The following is a 26,825-nucleotide window of genomic DNA, read 5'->3' as shown; positions in this document are numbered from 1 at the left end:
CCTTCCTTGTGTCCCAGGCGCACACGAATCCTCCCAAACCCCACACCTGAACCATTTACACAGCAGGATCGTTGTCCCCCCCCCCTCCCTGCTCTGGGCTGCGCATTCCTGGGAAGGGCAGGGCAGGCAGCGCACAGCTCACCTTGGGGCTGCCAAAATTGTTCCTTCCCCCCCCCTACAGCGGGGTTGCAACCGCGCCTGGCTCTTATCGACCCCACACAGACGCTCCCCGGCCCCAACCGCCCACGGGGGGGGACACAAATAGGGTTGCTCGGGCGCTGCCTCCAGCTCCTTTATTGCAGCCGACCCCATTTGGGCGCCCGCCACCCCGGTGGCCCCGGCTCGCCGCCACATCGGGCCCCCTCCCCGTGGGGGTTTCAGAGGGGGCCGTCACCCTGCGGAGGGCTGGGGCCGTCCCCGGGGTTGGGGGGACGACCCTACTTGGCCAGCTTGAGGAGGCGCTGGATGTCGGGCTCCAGCTGGGCGGTGGGCAGGCGGGGGCTGTAGCGGCGGAAAGGTTCCCCCTCGGGCCCCACCAGGAACTTCTCGAAGTTCCAGGAGATGTCGGAGCGCCGCACGGGGCTCCACACCACGAAGCGGGGCTCGCTCATCAGGTGGTCGGGTTCGTCCACCGGGGCGGGCAGGTGGGCTTTCAGGTAGGCGAAGACGGGGTGGGTGTCCTGCCCGTTCACCTGGCACTTCTGGAACAGGGTGAAGTTGGGCTCGAAGCCGCCCCCCGGCCGCACGTGCTTCAGGCAGTTGAGGATCTCCTCGTTGGTGCCGTTCTCCTGGGACGGGGGGGAAGGGGACAGCGGGGTTGCGCCGCCGCCGTCCCAAACGCCTCTCATAACCCCCCCCCCAACCCGTGCCGGGCACCTACCTGGTAGCCAAATTGGTTGCAGGGGAAGCCCAGCACCACCAGCCGCCGCGGGTAGCGAGCCTGCAGCTGGTTGAGCTGGGTGTAATCCCGCACCGTGGTGCCTCAGAGCGACGCCACGTTCTCGATGAGGACCACGCGGCCCCGGAAGACGTTGAAGTCCACCTTCTCCCCCTGCAAGGAGGTGGCGCTCAGGTCGTAGAAGGACTTGGCCACGGGGACGCTCATGGCTGCGGGCGCGCTCCGGCTCTGCTGCCTGCCCGCCCGCTGCCCGCCTGCCTTAATGGGGCCGCCCGGCTCCCACGTGATGCCACCAAAGTCCCCGCGCCCCGCCGTGACTTGGCAGAAACCGGAGCCGTCCCACCCGCTGGCACCGGCCCAAGGGGACGAGGAAGAGGCAGAGGAAGGCCAGGGCGATGCTCCAAGCAGCCTCAATAATTCACAGCGCCGTGGGGTGGGGCACGGGCGCTGTCCCCGTTGGGGAAAGGGTGCCCCGTACAGCTGGGGCGCTGGGAGATAACGGGGTGCTGGGTGTGCCCGGGGAGGGACGGCTGCCTCCACGCCTCCCCTTCCCCAGCCTGCTGGGACCAGTTGGCCTTGTCCCAGTGCCCACCAGTAGGCTGGTACCCGCTGGTGCCCACCCATCCCAGTAAGGAACTGGCATCCCAGTTCCCACCCACCCTGGTGCCCACCGCCACCCCAGTGCCTGCTGTTCGATGTCCCTGCGTCCCCCCGGCCGTGTCCCCAAGCCAGGAAAGGGGACACCAGCCCAGCCCCTCCATTATTCATCGCCGCTCGGGTTGCCGTGCCCTGGCTGGTGCCGAGGACGCCGCGGTGGCACTGCCGGGGTGACGCCGTCCCGGTGGCACCAGACGAGCCAGCTGGGGAGGTGTGGGGGGGCTCCAGCATCTCCTTTATTGTGGAAACCGAGTGTGCAAAACCGGGGGGCGGGAGGGGGGCGCGGGGTGTGCAAACAGCGCCTGGGACCCCCCCCCATGCACGCCAAGCTCCCCCCCACCCCCTCCCCAAAACAGGTCTGGCGGCGGCGGCGGGGAGCCGGGGGGGGTTGTGTGTGTATGGGGGGGTGGAGGAACGAACGGGCTTCAACACCAGCAGCTCTTGGGGCTGTCCTGCCCCCCCGGGGGCTGCTGCTCGTCCTCCTCCAGCCGGGCCAGGTCGGGGGGGGCAGCGGCGGCGCGCAGCCCCGCCAGCTCCTTGCGGTGCGCCTGCAGCACCAGCTCCGTCAGCCGTGTGAAGGACTGCGGGGAAAGAGCGGGGTGAGCCCCTGGGGTGGGGGTCCAGGAAGGAGAAGGGGGTGGGCACCCCCCGGCTGCCTCCCTCCTTTTTTCCTCCCCCCTCTGCTTTGTCCCCGCGCACCTCCTTGATGTTCAGGTTGCTGCAGGCACTTGTTTCGTAGAAGTCCATGCCGTACTCCCTGGCCAGCTGCAAGGCGAGGGCTCGGCGGCGCCGATGTGATTTTGGGGGGTGGGGGGGGGTCGCCCCCTCAACCCCCCCCCTGCTTCCAGCCTCCCCCCTCCAGCCCCTCTGCTCCCCGCTGGCACGTGGACAGACGGACGGCAGCGGTCCCGTGGGGTGCGACCCCAGGGCCACGTGCTGGGTGCCGTGGGGGGACAGGGGGGGTATTGGGGGGGGCACTGGGCATTTTGGGGGGCAGACAGGGGGTCCTGGCCACGCTGGAGGTGCAGGAGGGGCTCTGGCTACAGGGGAGAGCGCAGGGGGGTCGGGGTCCTTGGCCATGCTGGGAGGGAGCACGGGCGGCCTGGGGTTGCTCAGGGTGCAGGAGGCCCTGGGGGGGGCACCGAGCTTTTTTTTTTGAGGGGGGGGCGGCCATGCTGGGGGTGCCTGCCCCCCCCAGCTCACCTGCAGCCCTTGCTCTTTGGCCACTTGCCTCTTGTGCTCCTCGTCCGCCTTGTTCCCGATGAGGATTTTCTGGACGCCGTCGGGTGCGTACTGGTGGGGGGGGGGTGTGTGCATCATCATCCCACCCCCCCCCAAATAAAAACCAGCGTGTCACCGCCTCGGCGACCCCCCCAAGCCCCCACCTCATCCACGTCGCTGGCCCACTTGACGATGTGCTGGTAGGAGCGCTCGCTGCCGATGTCGTACACCAGGAAGATGCCCTGCAGGAGAGGCGCCGGGGAGGGGGGGGGGGGCAGCGTTTCCCCCCTCCTCAGCCCCCCCCGTGCCTCAGTTTCCCCCCGCCGTGCCCCTACCTGCGCCCGCCGGTAGTACTGCTTGGTGATGGTCTGGTACCGCTCCTGCCCTGCTGTGTCCCTGGGGATATGGGGGAGGTCGGGGGGGGCCCCATCGCTCTCTCCAGGCCCCGACCCCACCCCGGGGGGGGGCACAACAGGGGGGTGCGGCCCCCCCGGCACTCACCAGATCTGGATGCGCACCTTGATGCCGTCCACCTCGATGGTCTTCATCTTGAAGTCCACGCCTGGCCAGGCCGGGGGCACATGGTTTGTTTTTATTTTATTTTTTTTTTGGGGGGGGGGGAGATTTGGGGGCAGGGCTCTGCTCTGTGCCCCCCCCCCCACACCTCCCTCCCGGTGCATCCCCCCCGGCCCACGCGGTGCCTCCCCGGTTCCCCCCCCCCCTCCCGGTGCCGGAGCTGTGCGATGCCCCCGGTTCCCGGCCGGGCTCCCCGGTGCCGCCGCTCCCCGCTTTTCCGCTTCCCAGGTGCCCCCAGCCGCCGGCGGTGCCCCCGTTTCCCCGCTTCCCCGCCTCTCCCATCCCCGGTGTCCCCGTTTTCCCAGCGCGGCGCCTCCCCGGTGCCCGCGGCTTCCCCGGCTCCGGGGCGCGGCGGCGGCGGCGGCGGCTCCCCGGTGGTGCCGCGATGCTCCCGGTTCCCCCCGTTTTTCCCTTTTTTTTTTTTTTTTTGCTGGGAAAACAGCTCTGCGGCTCTCCCGCCGCCCCCCGTTCCCCGCCGCTCGCCGCTCCCCCGCGTCCCCCCGGGGCCGGTACCGATGGTGGAGATGTGCGCGGGGTGGAACTCGTTGTCGGTGAAGCGGCAGAGCAGGCAGGTCTTGCCCACGCCCGAGTCTCCGAGCAGCAGCAGGCGGAACAGCACGTCGTACTGCTTGGCCATGGCGGCCCCGCGCCGCCGCCGCCGCCGCCGCCGCCACCGCCGTTACCGGGGGCGGGTTCCTGCGCCGCAGCTCCGGGCGGCCGGGCTGGCACCGGGGCGGAGCGCGGGGATGCGCCGGGGGGACGCGGGGATGCACCCGGGGGGACACCGGGGGGACACACCGGGAGGCACCGGAGGGGGCACCGGGAGATGCCCCGAGGAACCGGGAGGCAGCGCGGGGTTGTAACGGGGGTGGGGGGGAGCTGGGGACCGGAGGGGAGCATCGGGGCTGGAGGAGGGGATGGGGGTGATGGGGGGGGATGCAGCTGGGGGGATGCGGGGATGCAACGGGAGGCACCCGGGGGACACCGGGAGGTGCCCCAGGGCATGGGGGTGAACCAGGGGGGCTACGGGGAAGGGGATGCATGGGGGGGACACCCAGGCATGGAGCTGGGGACACTTGGGGGTGGGCTTGGAGGTGAGGGGCACAGAGCAGGGCAGCGTGGGGCAGCCCCATGTGCACTAGGGCCTGGCCCAAGCCTCGTGGTGTGGTGCAGCCCGGTGGTGGCACGAGGAGACGGAGCAGGGCAGCGGTGGTGCAGCCATGCAGTGACGTGGGGCAGAGGCATGGTGCAACGAGGCAGGGCTGCACGCAGCAATGCAACGCCACCGGGACAGTGGCATGGGGAAGCGTCGTGCTCAGCGATGCAGCAGCGCAGCACAGGGCAGTGACACCGTGCAGTGAGGTCGTGCAGTGGGGCCACCCGGCAGCACCATGATGTGCAGGTGCAGCGCACAGCAACACAGCAGAGTGAACGCGGTGCCCCGGCAGTGCAGCACGACGCTGTGGTGCCATTGCACGGTGGTGTGACACAGCGCAGCAGTGTGATGGTGCAACATGGAGCAGCCATGCAATGGTGCAACACGGTGTAACCGTGCAATAGTGCAATGTGGTGCAATATTGCAAATGTGCAACATGGAGCATCTGTGCAACAGTGCAATACAGTGCAGCTGTGCAATGGAGCAATGTGGTGCAGCAGCGCAATGCGGTGCAGCAGTGCAATGGCACAACACGGCGCAGCTGTGCAATGGCACACCATGCCCCAGCAGTGCAATGGTGCACTGTGGTGTGGCAATGCAATGGTGCAACACGTGCAACGATGCAGCTATGCAACAGTGCAATGTGATGCAACAGTGCAATGTGGCGGAATGGCACAAATGTGCAACATGGAGCATCCATGTGGCATTGCAACACAGTGCAGCCGTGCAATGGTGCAACACGGTGCAGCAATGCAACGGCACAAGCTACTGCAGCCGTGCAACGGCGCAAGAGCGCGCCGCGGCGCCGCAGCGCGATGTCGCGACAGGCTCCGGCGACACGCGGCCGCCGCGCGGCCCTCCATGACGTCACGGCCTCCTTCGCGCGCGCGCGCCGCTCCCGGAGCCGGGCGGTGGCGGGGGAGGGGGCGTGGCCAGAGGGAAGGGGGCGTGGCCAAGCGGGGGGGGCGTGGCCAAGGCGTGGAGGGGGCGTGGCCGCGTGTTCCCGCCCGGCCGCCGTCGCTCGGTGCCGCTGCCCCCGCCCGGGCCGGCCGCAGCATGGCGGGAGCCTGGCCACGGAGCCCCGGCGGGCGGCGGCGGCTGCGGGACGATGGTGTGAGGACACACACCTCCTGCGAGCAGGTGCCGGGGGGGGGCTGGGGGCACGGGAACGGGGCTGGGGGGGCGGGGGGTGAAGGGGGTGAAGGGGGTTTGGGGCTGGGGATAAAGGGGGTGGGGGGGCTGGGGGCTGAGGGGCATGGGGAGGGGGCTGGGGGGGCTTGGGGGCTGGGGGGGGTTGGGGTTGGGGATTTGGGGTCTGGGGACCATGGGGTTTGGGGTCTGGGGTCTGGGGGCCAAGGGGTCTGGGGCTGGGGGGCTGGGGATAAAGGGGGTGGTGGGGCTGGGGGGGTTGGGGTTGGGGGTCTGGGGGGTTGAGGGGCATGGGGAGGGGGCTGGGGGGTCTTGGGGGCTGGGGGGTTTGGGGTTGGGGATTTGGGGTCTGGGGACCAAGGGGTTTGGGGTCTGGGGTCTGGGGGCCAAGGGGTCTGGGGCTGGGGGTCTGGGGATAAAGGGGGTGGTGGGGCTGGGGGGGGTTGGGGGGGTTGGGGTTGGGGGTCTGGGGGATTGAGGGGCATGGGGAGGGAGTTCGGGGGTCTTGGGGGCTGGGGGGGGTTGGGGTCTGGGGTTTGGGGACCAAGGGGTCTGGGGTCTGGGGGCCAAGGGGTCTGGGGTCTGGGGACCAAGGGGCTTGGGGCTGGGGAGGGCTGGAGGTAGGGGGCTGGGGGCTGGGGGGGCTCAGGGTTGGGGGGCTGGGGGCTTGAGGGGCATGGGGAGGGAGTTCGGGGGTCTTGGGGGCTGGGGGGGTTGGGGTTGGGGGTTTGGGGTCTGGGGACCAAGGGGTTTGGGGCTGGGGAGGGCTGGAGGTAGGGGGCTGGGGGGTGGGGGGGCTCAGGGCTGGGGGTCTGGGGGCTTGAGGGGTGCTGCAAGGAGCTGGGAGTTGGGTACAAGGGGAGCAGGGGGTGAACGCACCCCCCACCCCACTCCTGGGATGCCCCCCTCGGGGTGAAAGGCGCCGCTGTTTTAAACCCCATCTGCGCCTCTTGCCTCAGTGCCCTCAGCCCCCCGGGACGTGGTGTGGGGCGGGGAGGGTTCGGCGAGGCTTTGACCTTAAACCCAAAACGGGTGGGAGCTGCTGGAAGGCGCGGCGGGGCCGGGTTACGGGGTGGCAGCTCCCGGCGGGGCTGAGCCCGGTGCTGGGGGTGCCCGCAGAGCAAAGTGGAGGAGGTGGTGCAGGAGGTGTTCGACGCCTACAAGACCAACCACCACGCTGCGCAGTAAGTCCCCGCGCTGGGGAGCTGGGATCAGGATTAAAAAAAAAAAAAAAAAAAAAAAAAACAAATTCTGGCTCTGGTGGCTAAAGGGTCCCCGGGGCTGGAGCTGGCGGCGCTGCGACGCCCTGCCTGCCTTGCAGATTGGTGCTGCAGCGGGAGAAGCACTTCCACTACCTGAAGAGAGGCCTCCGGCAGCTGAGCGAAGCCTACGAGGTACCGGGCACGGCCCCGGCGTCCTGCCCCGGGGCTCCCCTTCGGCCTCTGGGCGCTGCTTGAATTATCCCCGGCTGTTTCCCACCCCAAATCCTCGCTGTTGGGTGGCCCTGGGGCAGGTGGAGAGGTGGAGCGGTTCCCGGTGCTGCTTGCGGGTCCCCTTGGCTCGTGCCTGTCCCCACGGGGTGCCCCAGAGCTGCGGGTTTTGGGGTGCTGCCGGCCCAGCTCCCCGCCTCCTGTCCCCGCAGTGTCTGGACGCCAGCCGCCCCTGGCTCTGCTACTGGATCCTGCACAGTTTGGAGCTGCTGGAGGAGCCCATCCCCGACGCCGTCGCCTCTGAGTAAGTCCCCCCCCCGGGTCCTGGGGGGCACCGGGACCCCCGCCCCGAGCTGGGTCCGACCCGCAGCTGCGCCCACGTGAGCCCGGAGGTGCCCGCTCCCGTGTCCGCCAGGGCCACCTCCCGCCATCCTCGTGGCCCTGGCGCCGGCACAAAAGTGCTTTGTGTCCCTCGGGGCCGTCAATGCCACCATTCTTGCTGGCCGGCACGGCTCGTGCTGTCTCGTGACAGAGGGGGGAGATGGGGGACCTGGCTTCAGCCTCCTGGGGGGGACAGCGGGGGCTGTCCCCTTCTCCCTCGCTCAGGTGGGGGACGCGTCGCCCACGGCGGTGGCTCGTCCTCCAGCCCACCCCACCTGGGTGGCCGTTTTGGGGTCCCCCTCCCCAGCTGTTCCTCTCATCCCCGCAGCGTCTGCCAGTTCCTGAGCCGCTGCCAGAGCCCCCACGGCGGCTTCGGGGGGGGCCCCGGGCAGCACCCCCACCTCGCCCCGACCTACGCCGCCGTCAATGCGCTCTGCATCATCGGCACCGAGGAGGCGTTCGGCGTCATCGACAGGTACAGCGGGGGGGCCGGCATGGCACGACGTGGGGGCTGCAGCGGGGTGGGGGTCGCAGCGGGGTGGGGGCCAGCTCGGTGCTGCCCCACGTCCCCACATCCCGCAGGAAGAAGCTCCTGGAGTACCTGCAGGCGCTGAAGCAGCCCGACGGCTCCTTCCTCATGCACATCGGCGGCGAGGTGGACGTCAGGTGGGTGAGCGCCCCGCAGCGGGTCTCTGCCCCGTTCCCCCTCCCCAATGCGGTGTGGGGTGAGCCCCGCGGAGCCCCCCTCGGGGTTGTAGGGACGGGGTGGGCGCCCCCCGCAGCCCCCAGCCCCCTTTTCCTGCAGGAGCGCCTACTGCGCCGCCGCGGTGGCGTCGCTCACCAACATCCTCACCCCCGCGCTCTTCGCCGGGACGGCCGAGTGGATTGCGAGGTGAGGAGCCGGCCAGGGCGGGGGGGCGCAGGGGACGTTGTGTCCCCCCTGCTGTGGGTGCCGTCCTCATTGTCACCCCTGTGCAGGTGCCAGAACTGGGAGGGAGGCATCGGCGGGGTGCCGGGCATGGAAGCCCACGGCGGGTACACCTTCTGCGGCGTGGCGGCGCTGGTTATCCTGAAGAAGGAGCAGCTGCTGAACCTGCGCAGCTTGCTGGTGAGCGTTTTGGGGGCGCCCCGGGGTGCTGGGGGGGGGTGTCCCCATTCTCACGGTGCCACCCGCTTCCCTCTGTCCCCCCCGCAGCACTGGGTGACCAGCCGGCAGATGCGCTTCGAGGGCGGCTTCCAGGGCCGCTGCAACAAGCTGGTGGACGGCTGCTACTCCTTCTGGCAGGCCGGGCTGCTGCCCCTGCTGCACCACGCGCTGCACGCACAGGGTGAGCCGGGGCTGTGGGGAGGGGAGAAGTACCCGGTGGGCTCCCCAAAAGGCTTTTTTTGGGGCAGAAACGGGCTTGTGGGCAAGCATTCTGGTGTTTTCTGGAGCGGGGGAGGTTTGCTCTCGTCCTGAGGCCAACCCCGGAGGTGTTTCAGCGCCCGCCTTGCCCCCGCAGACGACGCGGCGCTGGGCATGACGCGCTGGATGTTCGACCAGGCGGCACTGCAGGAGTACATCCTCCTGTGCTGCCAGTGCCCGGCCGGCGGGCTGCTCGACAAGCCGGGAAAGTGAGTATCGAGGCGGGGTGGGGGCAACCTCGCGCCCCCCCAGCCCCGTTAACTCAGCGCCCTCGGGTTCCCCCCGCCAGGTCCCGGGATTTTTACCACACCTGCTACTGCCTGAGCGGGCTGGCCATCGCCCAGCACTTCGGCAGCGGCAACCTCCACCAGGAGGTGGTCCTGGGCGTCCCCGAAAACCGCCTGGTAGGTGCTGGCATCGCTTGGGGGGGTGCCGGAGGGTGGGTAGGGCACCCCCCTGGGGCCTGTCTCAGGCGCCTTCTCCTCCCCTCCGGCAGCAGCCCACGCATCCCGTCTACAACATCCACCCGGAGAAGGTGGTGAAGGCGGTGCTGCACTTCTCGCAGCAGCCCGTGCCCGGCCTGGAGGCGGCGGGGTAAGGGCCCCGCTCCTTTCGGACGGCGCGGCCGAGCAGAGCGAGGTCCTCAGGGTGCTAGCCAGACCAAAAAAAAAAAGCTGCCGCCCTCCCGGCGGGAGCTGAGGGCACCAATAAAAAGCAGAGCTGCCGCCCGCCCTCGGCTGTGCGCAGGGCGAGGGGGAGCGCGGAGCCAGCCCCCAACCCCGACGCGCAGGGAGCTGCGGACCCCCCGCAAGAAGAGGCAGCCACCACGGGGAAGGATAAAATAAGTTTTTTTGTTTTTATTATTTATAGTCTTATAGTAAAGGGAAGCCTTAACTTGCAAGACGACTCTGGGCAGTATGTACAACATACTTTTAGATCCATGGAATGAACGGCGTTAAAAGGGGGGGGGGAGGAACGGGACGGGGTCACCTACGGGGGGGGGGCGGTTCAGAAAATGACACAAGGATGGGAGGAAAAGGGGCTGGGGGATGCATGGGGAGGTGGGGGACGGGGAAGGACGCAGACCACCCAGCCCGAGCCCTGCAGCTCTGTGCCGTGGAGGGCGGTGGGCGCCGTCCCCGCGGCGCGGCGGGGGCCAGGTGGAATTGCACAGGCAGAAAATAAATAGCGAGACCCCCCCGCGGGCGGGTGGGGGACGGGGGCTGCCCGTCTCCTGCACAGCCTGGCGCTCAGCTCTGGGCTGCGGTGGTCCCTGGGTATAAATAGAAATGCTCATATAAAATCGAAGAGGAGGTGTTGGGGGAGGGGGGGAGCGCGGAGAGGGGGGCTCGCTAGCGGCGGGGGGGCGGTGGGGGCATCTCCGCTCGGTCCCCAGGCCCCCCCAAATCCGTCGGGGCGCTGGGGGGGCTGCGAGGCCGCAGTCCGAGAGGCCCCGAGGAGAGAAGGACGAGTCCTTACGGGGCCGGCGGGAGGGCGCAGGCCCCGGCGCGGGGGCGGCAGTGGCGGCGGGCAGGGGGGGGCCTAGCTGGCCTCCATGCGCAGCTTCTTCCTGTTCTGCGGCTCCTCGGGCTCCGAATCGGAGCTGGAGTCGGAGCCGCCGTCGAAAGCGGAGATGGCGCTGCCCTTGGGGTTGGTGTAGAGGCTGTTGTCCGACGAGGGGTAGTTGGCCTGCAGCTGGGCGCTCGACCGGGCCTTCTCCAGGGCGCGCACTGCGAAGCAGGGCCAGGATGTGTCACCCCGGGGGGTGCCACCGTGTCCCCGTCCCCCCCTTTTTTTTTCTGCCCCGCTCACCTTGCTGCTCCAGCAGCGCGTTCTGCCGCTTGAGGTCGTCGATGTCCTGCTGGTGCGTGTGGTTTTTCCGGCGCATGTACTGGATGTACTCTGTGGCTTTGTCCAGGATTTGGGCGCGGGATGCCTGTAGCAATAGTGGGAAGCGGGCACGGGGCGAAATAAGGACCTCGGCTCCATGGGGCAGCTGCTGCGGGCTCTCCTGCTGCAGCAGCGGGGGTTTTGCCGCGTGGAAGCACAGCGGGATGCCCCCCACTCCTCTCGGGGACCCTACACAGATCCCCAGGGGGTGGGCACCCCGCAGGGGCCACGCTTTTGGGGATGCCACCACCCTCGTGGCTGTGCTGTCACATTTCTGACCCGGCCGTGCCATCGCCCTGCCCGTGCCAAGCCCTCGGCTTGGTGCCGTTGTGCCGGGCGAGGCAGGAGGAGGAAGCAAAGCCACCTGAGGTGGGGAGGGGGGGCAGGGAGAGAAGCTGGAACACCCAAAAACACGCCTCCCCCGCCCCCCCCAGCCCTGCACCGCGCTCCACAACCTCACCTTCTCTCCCTGCAGGGAGGGCACGGAGTCCCGCAGGCTGTGGAAGCTGTCCTTGATGTGGTCCCGCCGCTTGCGCTCCAGCGCGTTGTGGTGGGCTCGTTTGTCTGCCTGCAAGGGGGGGGGACGGGGACAGACAGACAGACGGACACGCCGTGTGACCCCGGGTCACGGGGTGTGTGCGGGGAGGGGTCACGGGGCCGCCCCGGCAGCGCTTTCGGTTTCCCCGTGGCACGGCCCGGCCCGTGGGTGGCTTCCTGCTGCAGGGGGAAGCGCTGGAGCCTGCAGCGGAGCCGGGGGGGCCCCGGCTGGGGGCGGCCCTAAAAGGGGGGCAGCAGCTTTGCCACCCCCCCCCCCTCCTTTATCACGACACTCACACTCTTACCCTCAGGAAGAAAAAAGCACAACCCCCTCATATCCCCCCACATCCCGTGCACCCCCAAAAGAGCCAGCGTTGGCTGTCCCAGCCCCCTGTTGTGGGATCCCCTTTAAACAGCCCCACCCCCAGGACACAAACCCCATGGGTGCCCTCCCGACAGTCAGTGATCCCTGGGCAGAACCCTCAGATCCCCCCTGAACACCCTCCTCACCCCAAAGCCACCACCCCACAGGCATCCCCCAAAACCATAACCCAACACAGCCTCCAGATCCCCCCCCATACAGCCCCTGGATCTGCCCCACACCTCCCCAAATAACAGCCCCAAGTTCTCCCATAATCCCAGACCTGCCCCAGCCCACCCCTATAGCAGAGCCCCCAGATCCCCATAACCACCCCCAGGCGCCCTCACCTCCCCAATACCACCCCCCACCCCCAATACCTCCACAATACCACCCCTCACCTCCCCAACACCCCCCCTAAATAGCAGACCCCCCCAACTCCAATAGCAGAGCCCCCAGATCTCCCCCCCAACACCCCCCAGGACCCCACCACCCCTAATAACACCCCATAGAGCCCCCCTCAATAGCAGATCCCCAATCCCCATAAACACCCCCAGTACTTCCTACCCCCTTGAAACCACTCCTCCAGACCCCCCCCAACATCAGAACCCCCGGATCCCCCCCAAACACCCCCTAGACCTCCCAATACCCCCTCACACCCCCCCTAATACCTACCCAGACCCCTCCAACCCCCTCCAGACCTCTTCAATACACCCCCAATCCCCCTCAGACCTCTTCAGGCCTCCCCCAGACTCCCCCAATACCCCCCTAACCCCCCTTCAGCACCCCCAGACCCCCCCTAATACCCCCTAGCCCCTATAACACCCCCCCAGACCCCTCCAACCCCCTTCAGGCCCCCATAACACCCCCCAGACCCCCTCCCGATCCCCCTCAGACCCCCCAACACCCCTCCAGGCCCCTCCAATCCCCTCTCAACCCCCCCCAGACCCCTCCAACCCCCCCTAACACCCCCCAGGCCCCTCCAATCCCCCCTCAGATCCCTCCAACCCCCTTCAGCCCCCCCTAACACCCCCCAGACCCCCTCCCAATCCTCCTCAGGCCCCCCCTAACACCCCCCAGACCCCTCCAACCCCCTCTCAACCCCTCTCACCCCCCCCAGACCCCTCCAACCCCCCCAACCCCCCCGTACCGCTGACTGGAAGCGGGGCTGCTCCTCCTGAGGGGGCCGCAGGCCGAAGGAGGGGTGGGGGGGGGGGGTGCGGAAGGAGGCGTGTGGAGGGGGGGGGAGGGAGAGAAACCAAGCGTTACCGCCCCGCCACCGGCACCACCAGCACCCGGGCAGCGTCGGGGGCCGCGGGGAGCGGCGGACTCACGTCGCTCTCCACCTCGATGTCGTCGTTGTCGCTCATCGCTGCCGGCCGGGGAGCCGCGGGCCGCGCCGCCACAACAACAGCGCGCAGCGCGCCTGCGCAGCGCGGCCCCGCCCGCCCGCCTCAGCGCGCGGGGGCTTGTGGGGCGGGGAGTCCGCAGGGGGAGAGCGGGGAGGGGAAAGGGAGGGGCGGGGCTGTATCGGGGGACTACAACTCCCAGAAGGCAACGCGGCGCGGCGCGCGTTGCCCGCTGGGAGTTGTAGTCCCCCAGCCTGTATGCGGGAGGCCCGCCCGCTGCCTCAGGGGGGGCGGCCCCGGGGGCGGCTCTGTGGGGCCGGGGGGAGGCGTCTCGGGATAGGGGAGGAAAAAGGGGGGAGTCCGAGGGGGTGGGGGGGGTGTGAGGGGGTTGGGGTTTCTGGGGGGTTCGGGGTTTTGGCAGGATTTGGGGTTTTGGTAGAATTTTGGGGTTTTGGTAGGGGTTTGGGGTTTCTGAGGGGATTTGGGGTTTTGGTGGGGTTTGGGATCTCTGAGGGGATTTGGGATTTCTGAGGGGGGTTGGGGTTTTTGCAGGGATTTGGGATCTTTGTAGGGATTTGGGGCTTCTGGGGGGGTTGGGATATCTGAGGGGATTTGGGATTTTTGCAGGGGTTTGGGATTTCTGAGGGGATTTGGGGTTTTTGCAGGGGTTTGGGATTTTTGCAGGGATTTGGCATTTCTGAGGGAGTTTGGGATTTCTGTGGGGTTTTGGGTTTCTGAGGGGATTCAGGATTTTTGTGTGGATTTGGGATTTTTTGTGGGGTTTGGGATTCCTGGAGGGGATTTGGGATTTTTGCATGGATTTGGGACTTCTGGGGATTTGGGATGTCTCTGGAGATTTGGGCTTTCCGCAGGGATTTGGGATTTCTGTGAGGTTTTGGGCTTTCTGAGGGATTTGGGATTTTTGTGGGGATCAGGTATTCTGTGGAGATTTGGGATGCCTGTGGGGATTTGGGCTTTCTGAGGGGTTTGGGATGGCTGTGGGGATTTAGGATTTCCATGCGAATTTGGGTTTGCTGCGGTGCTTTGGAATCTCTGTGGGATTTGGGATTTCTGTGAGGTTTTGGGCTTTCTGAGGGGTTTGGGATACCTACAGGGATTTGGGCTTTTTGAGGGGTTTGGGATACCTACAGGGATTTAGGATTTCTATGGGGATTTGGGCTTGTTGAGGGGTTTGGGATTCCTACAGGGATTTAGGATTTCTGTGGGGATTTGGGCTTTTTGAGGGGTTTGGGATACCTAAAGGGATTTAGGATTTCTGTGGGGATTTGGGCTTTCTGAGGGATTTGGGATTTTTGTGGGATCAGGTATTCTGTGGAGATTTGGGATGCCTGTGGGGATTTGGGCTTTCTGAAGGGTTTGGGATGGCTGTGGGGATTTAGGATTTCCAAGCGAATTTGGGTTTGCTGCGGTGCTTTGGAATCTCTGTGGGATTTGGGATTTCTGTGAGGTTTTGGGCTTTCTGAGGGATTTGGGATTTTTGTGGGGATCGGGTATTCTGTGGAGATTTGGGATGCCTGTGGGGATTTGGGCTTTTTGAGGGGTTTGGGATTCCTACAGAGATTTAGGATTTCTGTGGGGATTTGGGCTTTTTGAGGGGTTTGGGATACCTACAGGGATTTAGGATTTCTGTGGGGATTTGGGCTTTCTGAGGGATTTTTGTGGGGATCGGGTATTCTGTGGAGATTTGGGATGCCTGTGGGGTCTTGGGCTTTTTGAGGGGTTTGGGATACCTACAGGGATTTAGGATTTCTGTGGGGATTTGGGCTTTTTGAGGGGTTTGGGATTCCTACAGGGATTTAGGATTTCCGTGCGAATTTAGGATTCCCATGGGAATTTGGGCTTTCTGCAGGACTTGGGCTTTACTGTGAAATTTGGGCTTTCTGCGGGATTTGGGCTTTTCAGGCGCAGCCCACACCTAACCCATCCTCTCCCTCTCATCTTTCGGCAGCTCGTCCCCACCATCGGCCTTAGCCGGGTGCCGGTGGTCGCCCTCCTCCTCCTCCTCCTCCTCATCATCATCCTGGTGGCGGCGGCTCGCCCCCTCGCCCTCGGATGCAGTCTCATCGGAGTCATCGTCCTCCAGGTAGCGGTATCCCTTCATCTTGTGGCGCGGGCGGGGGATGCGGGGCAGGCGGTAGGCGACGCGCTGCGCCAGCTTGCGCTCCATCCACAGGTAGGAGCCGGCCGCCAGCCCCAGCGCCAGCAGCATGATGGAGAGCTTGGCCTGCGGGATGGAAGCGCTCAGCGACCCCGCCGGCCCCGCGCGGCACGGGATCGTCCCGTCCCCGCCCCGTCCCCGCTCACCTTCATGGGCAGCCCCGACCACAGGTAGACGGTGAAGATGGCCAGCGCCTGCCACCAGTGGTAGATGGTGAAGACGAAGTCTTGGCGCTCCTTGTCCTCGTACAGCATGCCCAGGAGGACTGCGGGAGGAGACGGGTGCGGGGTGTCAGTGTCCCCGTCCCCTCTCCGGGCACCACGTGTGCCCACCGCCACGCTGAGGTCACGAGGAGAGGACAAGCTGGTCCCACCAGGGGACACGAAGCTGCAGTGGCACCTTCCCCGTACTCACTGCTAATGCCGGTCTTGTTGAGGGCGCTGCCCATGCCCCAGAGCACGGCTATGGAGTAGAGCAGCGGCGCCTGCACCACGTGCCGGGGTTCGGGTGCCCAGCAGAAGAGCGTCACCAGGATGGCGGCGTGGACGAAGGCTCCGGCCAGCAGCGGGCACTGCCGCCGCAGGCGCAGCGTGCAGAGGGCCAGGCTGGAGCAGGCGGAGGCGGAGAAGCCGTAGGCCATGAGGAGGTACGCCAGCTTCTCCAGCCCCAGGGCGCACACGCCGTAGTTCTGCAGCGAGGAGAGGCTCAGCGGCACCCGGCCACGCCGTCCCCCTGCTGCCACCCCAATCCCCACCCCGCGCCGTACCAGGGAGAAGCCGGTGCAGACAAAGAGCACCTCGAAGCCGCTGTAGATGAAGAAGGGGAGGAGGTGGCGGAGGCGGTAGTCCCGCATGTGCTTGAAGGGCAGCTGGAAGATGTTCCCCCAGCCGATGCTGCGCAGGTCGATCTCCTCGGTGGGCCGGTAAGCCGAGCCGCACAGCAGCAGGACCTGACGGTGGCAGCGACCGGTGAGGTGCCGGTGGCCACCAGGCCCTTCCCTCCTGGCCCCGCACTCACCACCAGCATGGCCAGGAAGGCGGCCGCCATCAGGACGCTCTCCACGATGATGAGGTTGACGCTGCGGGGCAGGCTGTGCAGCACCGTCTTGTTGAAGCCGGGCAGCGTGCCGTGGCTCAGCGTCCCTGCGGGGTGTACGCCGCGGCTCAGCGCCCAGCGGGACAGCGCCTGCCACCCCGAGTCGCCCCCTGCGCTCACCGCAGTGCTTCACCCCGTACAGCGTGTGGTTGAGCTGGTAGAGGTAGTTGTTGAGGAAGAAGAGCATGGGCATCTGCGCGCAGACGAAGCTCAGCTGCGAGACACGGAGCAGAGGGGGCGCTCAGCCTCAAGCTGTCCCCTGTGTCCCCCCCTCTAGTCCCTAATCCCCCACCACGCGCCCCGCCGGCCCTCACGTGGAAGCAGGCGTAGAAGATGGTCTGGAAGATGACAACATAGGTGCTGCAGGCGCCCCGCGGCGCTTGCCGCTGCTCCTGCACGTGCTCCTCCTTGTAGTTGGCGTACTCGTAGTACTTCTGTGCCATCCTGCAGCGGGACGCGGGGGTCAGCCCGCACCCCGATCCCCCCTGCCACCCGCCCCCCGCTGCCTACCGCGTGATGTAGTGGCCCACGGAGGCCCAGAGGGGCACGATGGCCACCCCGATGGCCACGGCGGAGGGCACCAGCGTGAAGTAGCGCTCCCAGTAGTTGCTGGAGACGAAGAGGGCGTAGATCCCCACGGCCAGGAACATGGTCCACTTGGTGCCGAAGAAGCGGATGAGGACGGGCGTGTAGAGCAGCGCCGCCACCGGCGTGACGTTGATGCCCATCAGCACCTTGCGGTCGATGTCCTCCAGCTCCATGTTGCTGTACTTCACCTCCCGGTAGGTCTCGTCGTAGTGCAGGATGAGCTGCATCTGCAGCAGGCCTGGGGGGGCCCCGAGTGGCCGTCACACCGCTGCCCCTCTACAAGGTCCCCAAATTGCTGTGGGTCTCCAAGGGGGGGTCCCCAAGGGGTTGGGGCCGTACCCAGGTAGACGCCGTAGGTGAGCGTGGCGGCCAGGCTGGCGGCCAGCACGTTCTTCACCACGCCGAGGCGCTTGCGGCGGAAATATTTCTGCTCCTCCTCCTCCTCGTTGTACTCGGGGTGAGTCCCCACCACGTCGTCCAGCTGCGGGCACCCCTACGGTCATCCCTCGGGGTGCCACCACAAGTGGGGAGCCCCCCCCCCCCCGTGGCCTCGTGTGCCCCCTCCTCACCTGCACCTCGGCGCCCAGCCCCTCGCCCGCTGCCAATTTGGCTGCATCCTGGCAGCGGCTGGGGTCTTCCTCCATCGCTGCGTCTGTGGGGCAGCCCGGGGGTGTCAGGGGGCTGCCATGTGTGTCCCGCACCCCAAAATCCTGCAATTGTGCCTGGCACCCCAAAACCTTGTGCTGCTTGTGCCCTGCATCCCCAGACCCTGCACCCGCGTGCTTTGCACCCCCACATCCAGCACCCCTACGCTGGCACCCCATAATCCCACACCCCATAACCCTGCACCCCATAACCCTGCACCCATCACTCCTCTGTCCCCACACACTGCACCCCCAAACCCCACACCCTTGCGCCGGGCACCCCCAGGCCCTGCACCCCCAAACATTGCACCCTGCACCCCGAAATCCTGCACCTTTTTGCAGGCTACCCCCAAACCCAGCACCCCCAAACACCCCTTCTTTCTCCACCCTCACACTCTGCACCCCAAAACCCTGCGCCCCCAGACCCGGCACCCCAAAACCCTGCGCCCTCCATCCCCGAACCCTGCGCCCGTTTCCTCACCATCCTCACGCCGTGCGCCCTCAAATCCCGCACCCTCGTGCCCCGCACCCCCAATCCCTGCACTGGGCACCCCAAACCCCGCACCCCGTTCCCCCAGCCCCGTGCCCCCGGTACCGGCACCCCGGACCCGCCGCCGCTCTCGGGCCGGCCGGGGCGGAGCCGCCGCCGCTTCCTCTTTCGGACGGGGCGGGCGGGACCGGGGAGTTTAAAGGAGCCGCACCGGGACCCCCCCGCGCCCCCAAACCACCCCCTGCTGCCCCCCAGCTCCCCAACCCTCTGCCACCCCGATTTGGGGCGATGTCTGAGGGTGCAGCCCCCCACTCTGCCCCCGACCCCAAATTTGGGTGCCCACCACGTCCCAGGACACGCAGCCCCCTCTGCCTGGGTCTTTGGGGGCAGAGCTGGACCCCCCCTTTTTTTTCCATCCCCTGGGGGCCACGCAGAGCGTCCCCACCCTGGGCACGTCCCAGCTCGGGGTGCGGGGCCCCGGGGCGCACCCAGGTGCCACGAACCCAAATGTCCCCGCAGGTGTCCCCAACAGGGGGGTGGCTGCCAGCACCCCCACACCACCCCGTTGTTCACCGAGAGGGGAGCACGGGCCGGGAGGGTCCCGCAGCGAGGTGGGGGCGCCTCAATCACGGCACCGGTTTGGGGTGAATCCGTGCCCCTTTTGGGGTTTGCGCTCCCCGGGATCTGGGGAGCATCGCCGTGGGGCTGAGCACGGCGCAGCGCATGGGGCAGGGCTGCTGCCTTCCTGTTTACGAAGCGGGGTCATTAATTAGGGCGTGCGGGGAGTTTGGCAGAGGGGAGGCAGGCATGGGGCGAGCTCACCCCAGTGGTGATGGGGTGGCAGCGGGCAGCCCTATGGATGGGGTCAGGGGCTGGCTGGTGGCGTGTCCCCATGGGGTCCCCATGGGTCAGGGTGGCCCTAGGGGACAGGATGAGCCGTGTCAGCGGGTCGGGGCGATGCTGGGGGGCAGGGTGAGGGGTGGCTGTGGGGTGTCTGTGGGTCAGGGTGGCTCTGGGACACAGGGTAAATGGTTTCTGTGGGGTTTCTATGGGGTTTCTGTGGGGTGTCTGTGTGTCAGGGCTGATGGTGATGCTTTGGGGGCAGCAGGGCTTCCCTAGCCCCACTGTCCCATGGGGGAGATCCCATCCGGGGCCTCAGCCCCACAGAGGCGGGGTGCTGTCTCCCCACTGCCAGCCCCACGGAGGCGGGGCACCGTCCCGCCCGCCCCTGGCCATGGGGCCAGGCCACCTGCCCCACAGCATTTAGGAGGGACGCCCCAAACCTCAGCAGTGCCAGCCCGGCCTCGCGCTCCTCTCGCCACCGCTCAGCCCCACAGGTAGGTGCCTCCGGGCCCCCTGCGCAGCGCTGGGCTGCCCCACAGCCTGGCTTCACTGTGGGGCACCCCACTGCGGGGTTCACCTGAGGAAGGGTGGGTGAATCGGGCACGGATTGGGGCACTGGGAGCAGACTCTGGGGTCGTGGCTCTGCGCCCCGTGTCTGGGCACATCTTCATGCCATGCCGTGCCCAAAAGCGTGCTGGGGCAGCACCGCTGCTGCCCCACACCTGGGTCCGTGGGGATCCCTTTGGGGCCGCCTGGGATGCTGCCTCGCACTGGGGGGGCTCTGGGCATCCCCCATCCCTTGGGGTGACCCTGTGTCATCGGGGCAGGCCCATGGCTGGAGGCTGGCGCGTGAGAATGTCCCGGGAATCCCAAACATCTCCCGCCGGGCGTACCGGAGCCTCCGGCTGCTTGGGCTGAGTCACGCCGCAGCCGGGACAGCCTCGAGCATCCCAGCCACCTTCAGAGGTGCTGCGGGCCGGGTGCTGCTGGGGTGGCTCCCCCTGAGGTCACGCCAGCATCTCCAGGGCTTCTCCATAGCGGGGTGGGCGCAGATCCCGTCTCCCAGCACCGTAACCGGCCTCACGTCTCTCCCCAGGGCCCGTGGAGACCGGCAGCTCCTTCCTACAGCCCAGCATGCAGCACCCCCATGAGCCCCCCGTGCAGCAGCCCCCGGGCTGTGGCAAGCACGTCCCCGCGGGTGGCCACGGCGGTGGCTCTGGTGGTGCCATCCCGAAGGGACCGGTGGTCTGCAGCACCGTGTGGTGAGAGCAAGGGGCTGGGGGGAGCAGGGAGGTGGGCAGGAGGTGCTGTGGGGGTGCTGGGTGGGCACATGGAGCTCCTGTCCCTCATCACCCGGAGTACCGGGGGTGAGAGTAGGGCTGGGGTCCCTCTGACGCTCACATCCCCACAGCGGGAACCCCTACGCGGGGCTGGTGAGCCACCTGCGGGCAGCCTGGCTCTCGGGGAAGACGCGGCCCCTGGAGTACCGGCTGGCCCAGCTGGAGGCCCTGGGCCGCTTCCTGGAGGAGAAGAAGCAGGACATCCTGGAGGCCACCGCTTTGGACATGGGCAAGGTGAGAGGAACTGGCAGCCGCGCGCTGTGGTTGCCTCGTTGGGGTCCCCAAAACCCCTTTCTCTGGGTTTTTTATCCTCCTGGGTGCAGGTGTGGGGCTCTGGGCATCGGGGTCCCCTCAGTAGGCTCTTGCATCCCCCGTGGTGTGCTGCGGGCTGGCACGGGGCACCCATAGGTGCTGGGTCCCCGCAGAGCTCTCCAGCTGGGATTAGCTGGAGCTCACGAGGGGCCACGCTGCTGGACGGGCTCAGTGCCACTCGCCCTGTCCCATTTCCCCGTGTTGTCCAGTGCCAGGTGGGAGCCTCGGCATTACTGAGCTTCCCCCTGGCACCCGCCACGAGCGCCGTGCCTCGGGTGGCCTCACATAGTCCCAGGTGCGGAGGCTGTGTCCTGGGGAGCTCCTCGCCATCCCGATGGCAGCCGGGATTACCGGCGTTGTGCAACGTGCTGGCCTTGCACATTCCTCCTGCGTGCCAGCGGCACGGGGACCAATTTCTCTTGCACGGTGCCGTGGCGTGGGCAGGGACCTGCTGTGGCTTTGGGGATTGCGGCACCCCAGAATCTCTCAGATCATCTCTCAAGGAGGCAGGGAGCCTCCTCGATGTATTCTCTGCTCAGCGCTTCAGGACCCTTTTCCTGCTTCTTCCTTTCTTGACGTGTTGTGCAGCTCGACAGTCACCTGCGTGCTTTGGTCGCGCGGTGTGAGGAAAGGTTTTCCTTGGGGTGTTTTGCCCCGGTGCAGCGTAACTGAGCTTATCTGGCTGCGGCAGCGCTTGGCTCATCAGGACCACATCTATGCACGCATCAGTGCAGTGGCCGTGCCCGCCCGAAATCTCCCGGGGCTCCTAATTGCCTTGTTTGTTTGGGGGTGAGAACCTTCTGCTTCAGCCGGGGGTAGATACGCATCAGCACTCCAAGTGCGTCGTTCACCTCTCCTAATTGTATGTAATTAGGGCCGGTTGTCTAGTAATACGCTTGTTATGCAGGCAGGCCTTCATAGCTAGATGGACAATTCATCTGCTCTTACGCACCCAGGTGGGTGCCTCGCCCGCAGCGGTGCCGGTTTCTCTCCGCCGATGATCGAAGGCACCTGGGTGACCTCAGACTTAATGTCCCATCACATAGCCACCCTTCGTGTCCCACCAAAACCCTCAATGGGCCCATCTTCACCAGCGATTTCCTCATCCTCTCAGTGCTGTAAGCGGCTGCCCGCGCTGAGAGCAGCCCCGTTGCTTCTGCTGGGCACATCGAGGAGCTCGGGAGCTGCTGGGGACCCAAAGGTCCCTCAAGTGGTGGAGCCTCCTGGGAGCATCAGAGGTCCAGGGCTTTGCAGACTCGCCTTAATAGCACAAAGAGCTTTGCTCTCCAGGGTGATGGGGCATTCCTGAGCCTGCCAAACTCACTCCTGGTGCCTTTGTGCTTTTCCCCCACGAGCGGGCTTCGGCCGCACTGCTGTGCCGTGGGTATGTCAGCGGAGAGGATTTGGGCGCGCAGGAAATGCCTGCGCAGCCCCTGCGATTCCGGCTCTCGACGCCCAGCCCGCACGCCGCTCCCGAGTCATGGTCAGTTTAGTCACTGCCTGTTGGGACGGTTTATCTCGCAGAAACCTGCTGGGTTTGTTTAATTCCCCCGCACCTTGCCCAACCTGCCCGCCCCAGCTGCGTGCCGGCTCGGCACAGCAGCCCCGGGAGCTGCGGGGATTTTCCTGCCTGGTGGCGTTGGGCCGAGCTCCATCCCGCGGGGCGGTCACGAGGCGCTCGCTCTTCTTCGTGTTGCTGTTTGAACAAAGCGAGCTCTCGGGGCCAGCTCCTGTGCGGGGGCCGTGGGAGGAGGCGCTGGGCTCTGCTTCCAGCTCCTGTGCCCAAGCGGTCAGCATGCGGCCACAAGGGCAAAGGCACCAGCACAAGAGCACAGCATGGTCCAAAATACATTCAATAGTGTTTTGTTTTTTTTTTTTTCTCTGGCCAAATACCAGTTTTCATAAAATTTCAGTGACTGTGATGTTCCCCAGTGGCCGCAGGAGGTAATGGCTACTCCTGCTTGATAGCTTCTCCTCAATAGCTTCTGCTCTGCCCTTTGTGGGCAAATAGGGGGGCAGATGCCTCCTGTGGGTGGGGAGGAGATGGGGTCGGTGTTGGGGTGATGCTTATGCTGATGTCTGTCCCCAGCCATCCTTTGAGGCCTATTTCACCGAGATCCTCCTCTGCAAGAACGAGCTCAACAACACCCTTAACAACCTGTCCCACTGGATGAAGGACGAGCATGTGGACAAGAACCTGGTAGGGCAGCAGCTCCGGGCTGACCTGGGGAGGGAAGAGGGGGAGACAAAATGAAAAGGGGCAGAGTGGCTTCGGGAATGGCACTGAGGTGGGACCTTTTTTTTTGCAGGTGACGCAGCTGGACTCGGCCTTCATCCGCAAGGACCCCTACGGGGTGGTGCTCATCATCGCGCCCTGGAACTACCCCATCCACCTCTTCCTGGTGCCCCTCATTGGGGCCATCGCTGCCGGTGAGGCTGGGCTGCGTGGAGCCAGAGCTGTCTCCTGCCCCAGGACGCAGGCAGCAGCACCAGCAGGGGGACCTGGTCCGGGGTGCCAGGACCATGTCACGGCCCTGATGTCCTGTCCCTCTCCCCACAGGGAACTGTGTGGTTGTCAAACCCTCAGAGATAGCCAAGAACACCGAGAGGCTTGTCGCCGAAGTGCTGACCTGCTACTTGGACAGTGTAAGAAGCTCTCCTTGTCCCTGTCCTGTGGCTGGGGCATTCCCACCCCTTGCTCACACCCAGCTGTGCCCTGTGCCTCCTCGGCACTGTGGCTCCTTCCTCTGTGCTCAGCCAGTGGCCATGGGCCCAGGAGCCTGCGGTGCTGTTATTGGGGATGGGGACAGAGTGACCTGGACAGGTGCTGACAGAGAGGGATGTTTCTTCTTACACCACAGGACTGCTTCGCTGTGGTGACCGCAGGCGTGCAGGAGACCACCAGGCTGCTGGAGAATAAATTCGACTACATCTTCTTCACTGGTACGTCCCGAGAGCCAGAACCTCAGGCTGGGACCTGATGGATCTGGGGTGAGGGTCTGGTGGGACTTGGTGCACTTTCCCCCGGAGTACCACGTCCCAGAGCCGGGCTGCAGCGTGGTGGGATCCCCACTGTGATGCATTCACTTGTGGCTTGCAGGCAGCCCCTCTGTGGGCAGGATCGTGATGACAGCTGCTGCCAAGCACCTGACGCCGGTGACGCTGGAGCTGGGGGGCAAGAACCCCTGCTACGTGTCCGACACCTGCGACGTGCAGAATGTGGCCCGGCGGGTGGCCTGGGGACGCTTCTTCAATGCGGGGCAGACCTGCATCGCCCCTGACTACATCCTGTGCAGCGTGGAGATGCAGGACAAGCTGATGCCTGCCCTGCGTGAGGCCATCACCGAATATTTTGGCCCCAACCCGCAGGAGTCCCCCGACTTTGCCCGCATCGTCGGGGACAAGCAGTTCCGCCGTGTGCGGGCGCTGCTGTGCAGCGGGCGCGTGGCTATCGGGGGACAGACGGACGAGAAGGAGCGCTACATCGGTGAGGGTGCCTGAGCGTGGAAGCGCCTGGCGTGGGGGGATGTGAGATGGGGAAGCGGAGATATGGTGCCAGCCACCGCCGCGGGGAAGGCTCCGCAGCTGCCTGTAGGCAGAGAGGCAGGGAGATCATGGAGGGCTCGAAGCTGCAGTCTGCAGGGGGTGCAGAGCATCTGCTGCTGGGGAAAGGAATCTGAAGCAGCAGGTTCCTGGTGAGCCTGGGGCTTGTGAGCGACTGTGCATTGATCGATGCATTGCTTTAACCCTTCTCCACAGCCCCCACAGTGCTGGCAGACGTGCAGCCCTGCGATCCTGCCATGCAGGAGGAGATTTTTGGGCCCATCCTGCCCATCGTCGTCGTGGCCGACATGGATGAAGCCATTGACTTCATCAACGCACGGCCCCGGCCGCTGGCTGTCTATGCCTTCTCCTGCGACAGCAAGGTGTGTGCAGTCCAGGGAGACTAAAAGGGACCGAGGGGAATGGGGCAGCAGGGCTGGTGCCCACCCCGCTGACACCCTGAGGCATGCTCTGAGTACCCTGGGCTGGGGGAAAAGTTGGCTGACGTCTGAGCAGCGCTGCCACTGAGCCAGCAGACCACAGCCACGTCCCCTTCTCCCTTCCCCTCCCAGGTGGTGAACCAGGTGCTGGAGAAGACGAGCAGTGGCTGCTTCTGCGGCAATGACACCCTGATGCAAGTGACCCTGACCTCGCTGCCCTTCGGTGGCATTGGTAAGTCCAGAGCTCCCAGTCTGCCCACCTGAGGCAGACGGAACTGGGCCCCCAGTTTGTCCCACCAGAAGCCTTTTGCTTTGCTGTGCTGGGGCTGAGCCCTGGGGCTCTGCAGCTCTGTTTGTGCTGAGCACGTGTTGAGCACCACAAGGTTTCTTCTCTCTGTGGCTGCTGGCCCAAGCAGCGTTCCACAGTGTGTCAGGGGAAATGCCTCACGTATAATGTAGGGAAGTTTGCACCACTTGGGTATTTCCTTGGTATTTCTGAGCAGCAAGAGCAACATGAGTGGATTTTGTGCCTTCCCTGCTCAGGCTTATTCGGGAGCTCCTCAGGTGCTGCTGTCTTTGGTCAATCCATTGCTGCTCCTTGTCTGGCAGCATTGTGCTTCTTGGGTAGGCGAGCCTTCCTCCTGCAGGCAGCGTGGTGCTGGATTGGAGCCCTTAATGTCACTCAGGAGCAGGTTTATACTCTCATTCTGCATTTTAAGACTAGGTATTAAGAGTAAAACACTTATGAAAGTCAGGGAAATCTGCCTGTGGTAATGTGGAGATCCTCCTCAGCCAAGAGGAAGAAGTACCTGGTTTTGCGTGTCCTTATATGAACACAACAATTGTTTTTTCAGGTAAAAAGTGAGGTCTCCTGAGCACTGGGTTCTGGTTGTGGCATTGCCTACAGTGAGTTATCTAGGGAAGAGCAGCGCTGGAATACAGGAGGAATTTGATGATGTTGCCCCAGAATACTTTCCTAATCTCGTGGTCTCTTCCCTAGAATATTCTCTGGAGATTATTGTGGGGAAGAGACTCCACATGCTCAGCATCTCTGTCAGAGCTGACAGCTGATTCAGACATAATAAGACGCCGAGACAGGAAAGCAGAATTAATTCCTTACCTGACTGTGGATCAGGGAACAATTGGTGGTGGTTCCTGTGCCGTAACTTATCTTTATGGAAATGATTCAGAGAAACGGCCTCAAATTATCAGGTGGAGGGCCTGAAGTCATCAGGGTGAGATGGCATCTGCCGAAGCTTCCGCAGTAACCTGGCTGTGAAGTCACTGGGCTATTAACCGTGACGTGCAGCCTCAAGCTTCAATCAGCCACAGGAATCAGGGGAACCGGCATTGCCAATGCGCTGCTGATTTTTAAGAGCTCCAGGAAGAGGCTGAGCTTCGTTCCAGGCAGGGTGGTGGCCCCTAGCCATGGCTACGTATGGTAGGGCACCACTGAGGTTGCAGAGGGAAATCATAGACCCAGCAGAGCTTTGTGAAGAGCCTGTGACCACGGAGAAAACGTAGACCAGTCACAATGATGTAGGTGGACCTCCAAGCAGCGGTGAGCTGCAGGGATTATCTGGCACTGTGTGACTGAGGAGCCGTAGAGCTGGACAAGTAACAGGGAAGGGCAAGAGGTCCTGTGGGAGATTTGCACGAGAAAATCCTGCAGCTCTGAGGCTCAGGGTGGGCAGGAGGAGAATCCAGGAGCAAGTCTGGACCCATGCTGTCTGTTGCAGGTAACAGCGGCCTGGGGAAATACCACGGCAAGTTCACCTTCGACACCTTCTCACAGCACCGTGGCTGCCTGCACCGCAACATGGGCCTGGAGGCCATCAACAGCCTGCGCTACCCGCCCTACAACCAGCAGAAGCTGGGGCTGATGACGGCCACCTTCGAGATCAAGCGCAGGGGCATGTGCACCCTGCTCTGAGGAGTGCCCCGCACCACTCGTGGACTGACCGGGCTGGGGATGCTGCAGGGTGAACCCCCCTTCGTCTGCACCTCTGTCCTGTGCCACATCCTTTGCCTCACTGCCACCCGAAGTGTGTTGGACAGCGGGGACAGACCCCTCCTGCACGCTCACTCCAGCCCAGCTTCCTCCACTCTGGACTGTGTGCTGTGATGTAGCTAAAATGGCAAAAATTCCTTGTTTTCACCCCAGACTTCTCTTCTTGGCAGAGGAGCAGCCCCCTGGAAGTTGAGAGCCAGCAGTTAGCCCCATCCCTCGCTAGGTGACCCTTTCCTTCCCTGTGAACCTTGCTCTCCTGACAGCTGTTGCTTTTTCCTCCGTGTAACTCTGCTTTAGTAAAGACTTTGCATCGAGTTCTGCGGCCTCGCCTTG

The 26,825-nt window shown here is 65.3% G+C and overlaps 6 protein-coding genes across 17 annotated transcripts; 2 read left to right on the top strand and 4 right to left on the bottom strand.

Annotated features, from left to right (window-relative positions):
- Positions 1–278: 278 nt before the first annotated feature.
- GPX2 (glutathione peroxidase 2) lies at positions 279–1,255 on the bottom strand. The gene is made up of 2 exons (XM_068685535.1): positions 881–1,255; positions 279–788 (listed from the first exon to the last, which is right to left on the bottom strand). The coding sequence occupies exons 1-2, from the start codon at positions 1,103–1,105 to the stop codon at positions 438–440; spliced, it is 576 nt and encodes a 191-aa protein (XP_068541636.1). The 5' UTR covers positions 1,106–1,255; the 3' UTR covers positions 279–437.
- Positions 1,256–1,458: 203 nt separating this feature from the next.
- RAB15 (RAB15, member RAS oncogene family) lies at positions 1,459–4,154 on the bottom strand. Its single transcript, XM_068685576.1, has 7 exons — positions 3,866–4,154; positions 3,278–3,338; positions 3,112–3,172; positions 2,941–3,018; positions 2,759–2,848; positions 2,255–2,320; positions 1,459–2,136 (listed from the first exon to the last, which is right to left on the bottom strand). Exons 1-7 carry the CDS (start codon positions 3,987–3,989, stop codon positions 1,981–1,983), a joined length of 636 nt encoding a protein of 211 aa, XP_068541677.1. The 5' UTR covers positions 3,990–4,154; the 3' UTR covers positions 1,459–1,980.
- A 1,334-nt stretch (positions 4,155–5,488) lies between these two features.
- On the top strand, positions 5,489–9,774 carry FNTB (farnesyltransferase, CAAX box, subunit beta). Of its 2 annotated transcripts, none has more exons than XM_068685520.1 (12): positions 5,489–5,648; positions 6,777–6,841; positions 6,979–7,051; positions 7,300–7,391; positions 7,797–7,943; positions 8,051–8,134; positions 8,274–8,360; positions 8,447–8,576; positions 8,664–8,796; positions 8,971–9,082; positions 9,163–9,277; positions 9,370–9,774. In XM_068685520.1, the coding sequence occupies exons 1-12, from the start codon at positions 5,565–5,567 to the stop codon at positions 9,469–9,471; spliced, it is 1,224 nt and encodes a 407-aa protein (XP_068541621.1). In that variant the 5' UTR covers positions 5,489–5,564; the 3' UTR covers positions 9,472–9,774. The 2 variants fall into 2 exon arrangements, with proteins under 2 accessions (XP_068541621.1, XP_068541620.1); XM_068685519.1 differs by having other exon boundaries at positions 6,928–7,051.
- On the bottom strand, positions 9,706–13,157 carry MAX (MYC associated factor X). 2 transcript variants are annotated; one of them, XM_068685533.1, is made up of 5 exons: positions 12,993–13,157; positions 12,809–12,835; positions 11,225–11,331; positions 10,686–10,816; positions 9,706–10,603 (listed from the first exon to the last, which is right to left on the bottom strand). In XM_068685533.1, the coding sequence occupies exons 1-5, from the start codon at positions 13,026–13,028 to the stop codon at positions 10,416–10,418; spliced, it is 489 nt and encodes a 162-aa protein (XP_068541634.1). In that variant the 5' UTR covers positions 13,029–13,157; the 3' UTR covers positions 9,706–10,415. The 2 variants fall into 2 exon arrangements, with proteins under 2 accessions (XP_068541634.1, XP_068541633.1); XM_068685532.1 differs by having other exon boundaries at positions 10,686–10,809; positions 11,224–11,331; positions 12,993–13,043.
- Positions 13,158–13,934: 777 nt separating this feature from the next.
- On the bottom strand, positions 13,935–18,181 carry UNC93B1 (unc-93 homolog B1, TLR signaling regulator). Of its 8 annotated transcripts, XM_068685518.1 has the most exons (11): positions 18,109–18,181; positions 17,439–17,521; positions 17,209–17,350; positions 16,792–17,107; positions 16,596–16,725; positions 16,402–16,495; positions 16,204–16,328; positions 15,953–16,135; positions 15,601–15,874; positions 15,333–15,451; positions 13,935–15,252 (listed from the first exon to the last, which is right to left on the bottom strand). In XM_068685518.1, the coding sequence occupies exons 2-11, from the start codon at positions 17,511–17,513 to the stop codon at positions 14,944–14,946; spliced, it is 1,767 nt and encodes a 588-aa protein (XP_068541619.1). In that variant the 5' UTR covers positions 17,514–17,521; positions 18,109–18,181; the 3' UTR covers positions 13,935–14,943. The 8 variants fall into 8 exon arrangements, 6 of the variants coding, with proteins under 6 accessions (XP_068541619.1, XP_068541618.1, XP_068541617.1 ...); XM_068685517.1 differs by having other exon boundaries at positions 15,601–16,135; XR_011097499.1 differs by having other exon boundaries at positions 13,935–14,078; positions 14,116–15,252; positions 15,601–16,328; positions 16,402–16,725.
- On the top strand, positions 16,923–26,806 carry LOC137858076 (aldehyde dehydrogenase family 3 member B1-like). Of its 3 annotated transcripts, none has more exons than XM_068685525.1 (12): positions 16,923–17,063; positions 19,199–19,340; positions 19,943–20,108; positions 20,258–20,420; positions 22,588–22,698; positions 22,808–22,928; positions 23,059–23,144; positions 23,360–23,441; positions 23,599–23,985; positions 24,258–24,424; positions 24,614–24,713; positions 26,221–26,806. In XM_068685525.1, the coding sequence occupies exons 3-12, from the start codon at positions 19,981–19,983 to the stop codon at positions 26,412–26,414; spliced, it is 1,539 nt and encodes a 512-aa protein (XP_068541626.1). In that variant the 5' UTR covers positions 16,923–17,063; positions 19,199–19,340; positions 19,943–19,980; the 3' UTR covers positions 26,415–26,806. The 3 variants fall into 3 exon arrangements, with proteins under 3 accessions (XP_068541626.1, XP_068541625.1, XP_068541624.1); XM_068685523.1 differs by having other exon boundaries at positions 16,950–17,063; positions 19,112–19,340; XM_068685524.1 differs by lacking the exon at positions 19,199–19,340 and having other exon boundaries at positions 16,925–17,063.
- Positions 26,807–26,825: the final 19 nt, after the last annotated feature.

This window comes from Anas acuta, chromosome 5 (assembly GCF_963932015.1).
Source record: "Anas acuta chromosome 5, bAnaAcu1.1, whole genome shotgun sequence".
NCBI classification, from domain to species: Eukaryota; Metazoa; Chordata; class Aves; order Anseriformes; family Anatidae; genus Anas; species Anas acuta.
This window is presented reverse-complemented; position numbering and strand designations above follow the sequence as displayed.

Coding starts and splice junctions, on each gene's coding strand:
- RAB15 (XM_068685576.1), bottom strand. CDS start 3,989: ATGGCCAAGCAGTACGACGTGCTGTTCCGCCTGCTGCTGCTCGGAGAC. Junction 3,173..3,277: donor AAGGTGCGCATCCAGATCTG/GTGAGTGCCGGG, acceptor CCATATCCCCAG/GGACACAGCAGGGCAGGAGC. Junction 2,321..2,758: donor CCAAAGAGCAAGGGCTGCAG/GTGAGCTGGGGG, acceptor CTCGCCTTGCAG/CTGGCCAGGGAGTACGGCAT.
- FNTB (XM_068685519.1), top strand. CDS start 5,565: ATGGCGGGAGCCTGGCCACGGAGCCCCGGCGGGCGGCGGCGGCTGCGG. Junction 6,842..6,927: donor ACCAACCACCACGCTGCGCA/GTAAGTCCCCGC, acceptor TGGTGGCTAAAG/GGTCCCCGGGGCTGGAGCTG. Junction 7,052..7,299: donor AGCTGAGCGAAGCCTACGAG/GTACCGGGCACG, acceptor CTGTCCCCGCAG/TGTCTGGACGCCAGCCGCCC.
- MAX (XM_068685533.1), bottom strand. CDS start 13,028: ATGAGCGACAACGACGACATCGAGGTGGAGAGCGAC. Junction 11,332..12,808: donor AGCCCCGCTTCCAGTCAGCG/GTACGGGGGGGT, acceptor CCCCCCTTGCAG/GCAGACAAACGAGCCCACCA. Junction 10,604..10,685: donor CGCGCTGCTGGAGCAGCAAG/GTGAGCGGGGCA, acceptor CCTGCTTCGCAG/TGCGCGCCCTGGAGAAGGCC.
- UNC93B1 (XM_068685512.1), bottom strand. CDS start 17,513: ATGGAGGAAGACCCCAGCCGCTGCCAGGATGCAGCCAAATTGGCAGCG. Junction 17,108..17,208: donor CACCTACGGCGTCTACCTGG/GTACGGCCCCAA, acceptor GGGCCCCCCCAG/GCCTGCTGCAGATGCAGCTC. Junction 16,329..16,401: donor GTACGGGGTGAAGCACTGCG/GTGAGCGCAGGG, acceptor TACACCCCGCAG/GGACGCTGAGCCACGGCACG.
- LOC137858076 (XM_068685525.1), top strand. CDS start 19,981: ATGCAGCACCCCCATGAGCCCCCCGTGCAGCAGCCCCCGGGCTGTGGC. Junction 20,109..20,257: donor GTGGTCTGCAGCACCGTGTG/GTGAGAGCAAGG, acceptor ACATCCCCACAG/CGGGAACCCCTACGCGGGGC. Junction 20,421..22,587: donor CCGCTTTGGACATGGGCAAG/GTGAGAGGAACT, acceptor GTCTGTCCCCAG/CCATCCTTTGAGGCCTATTT.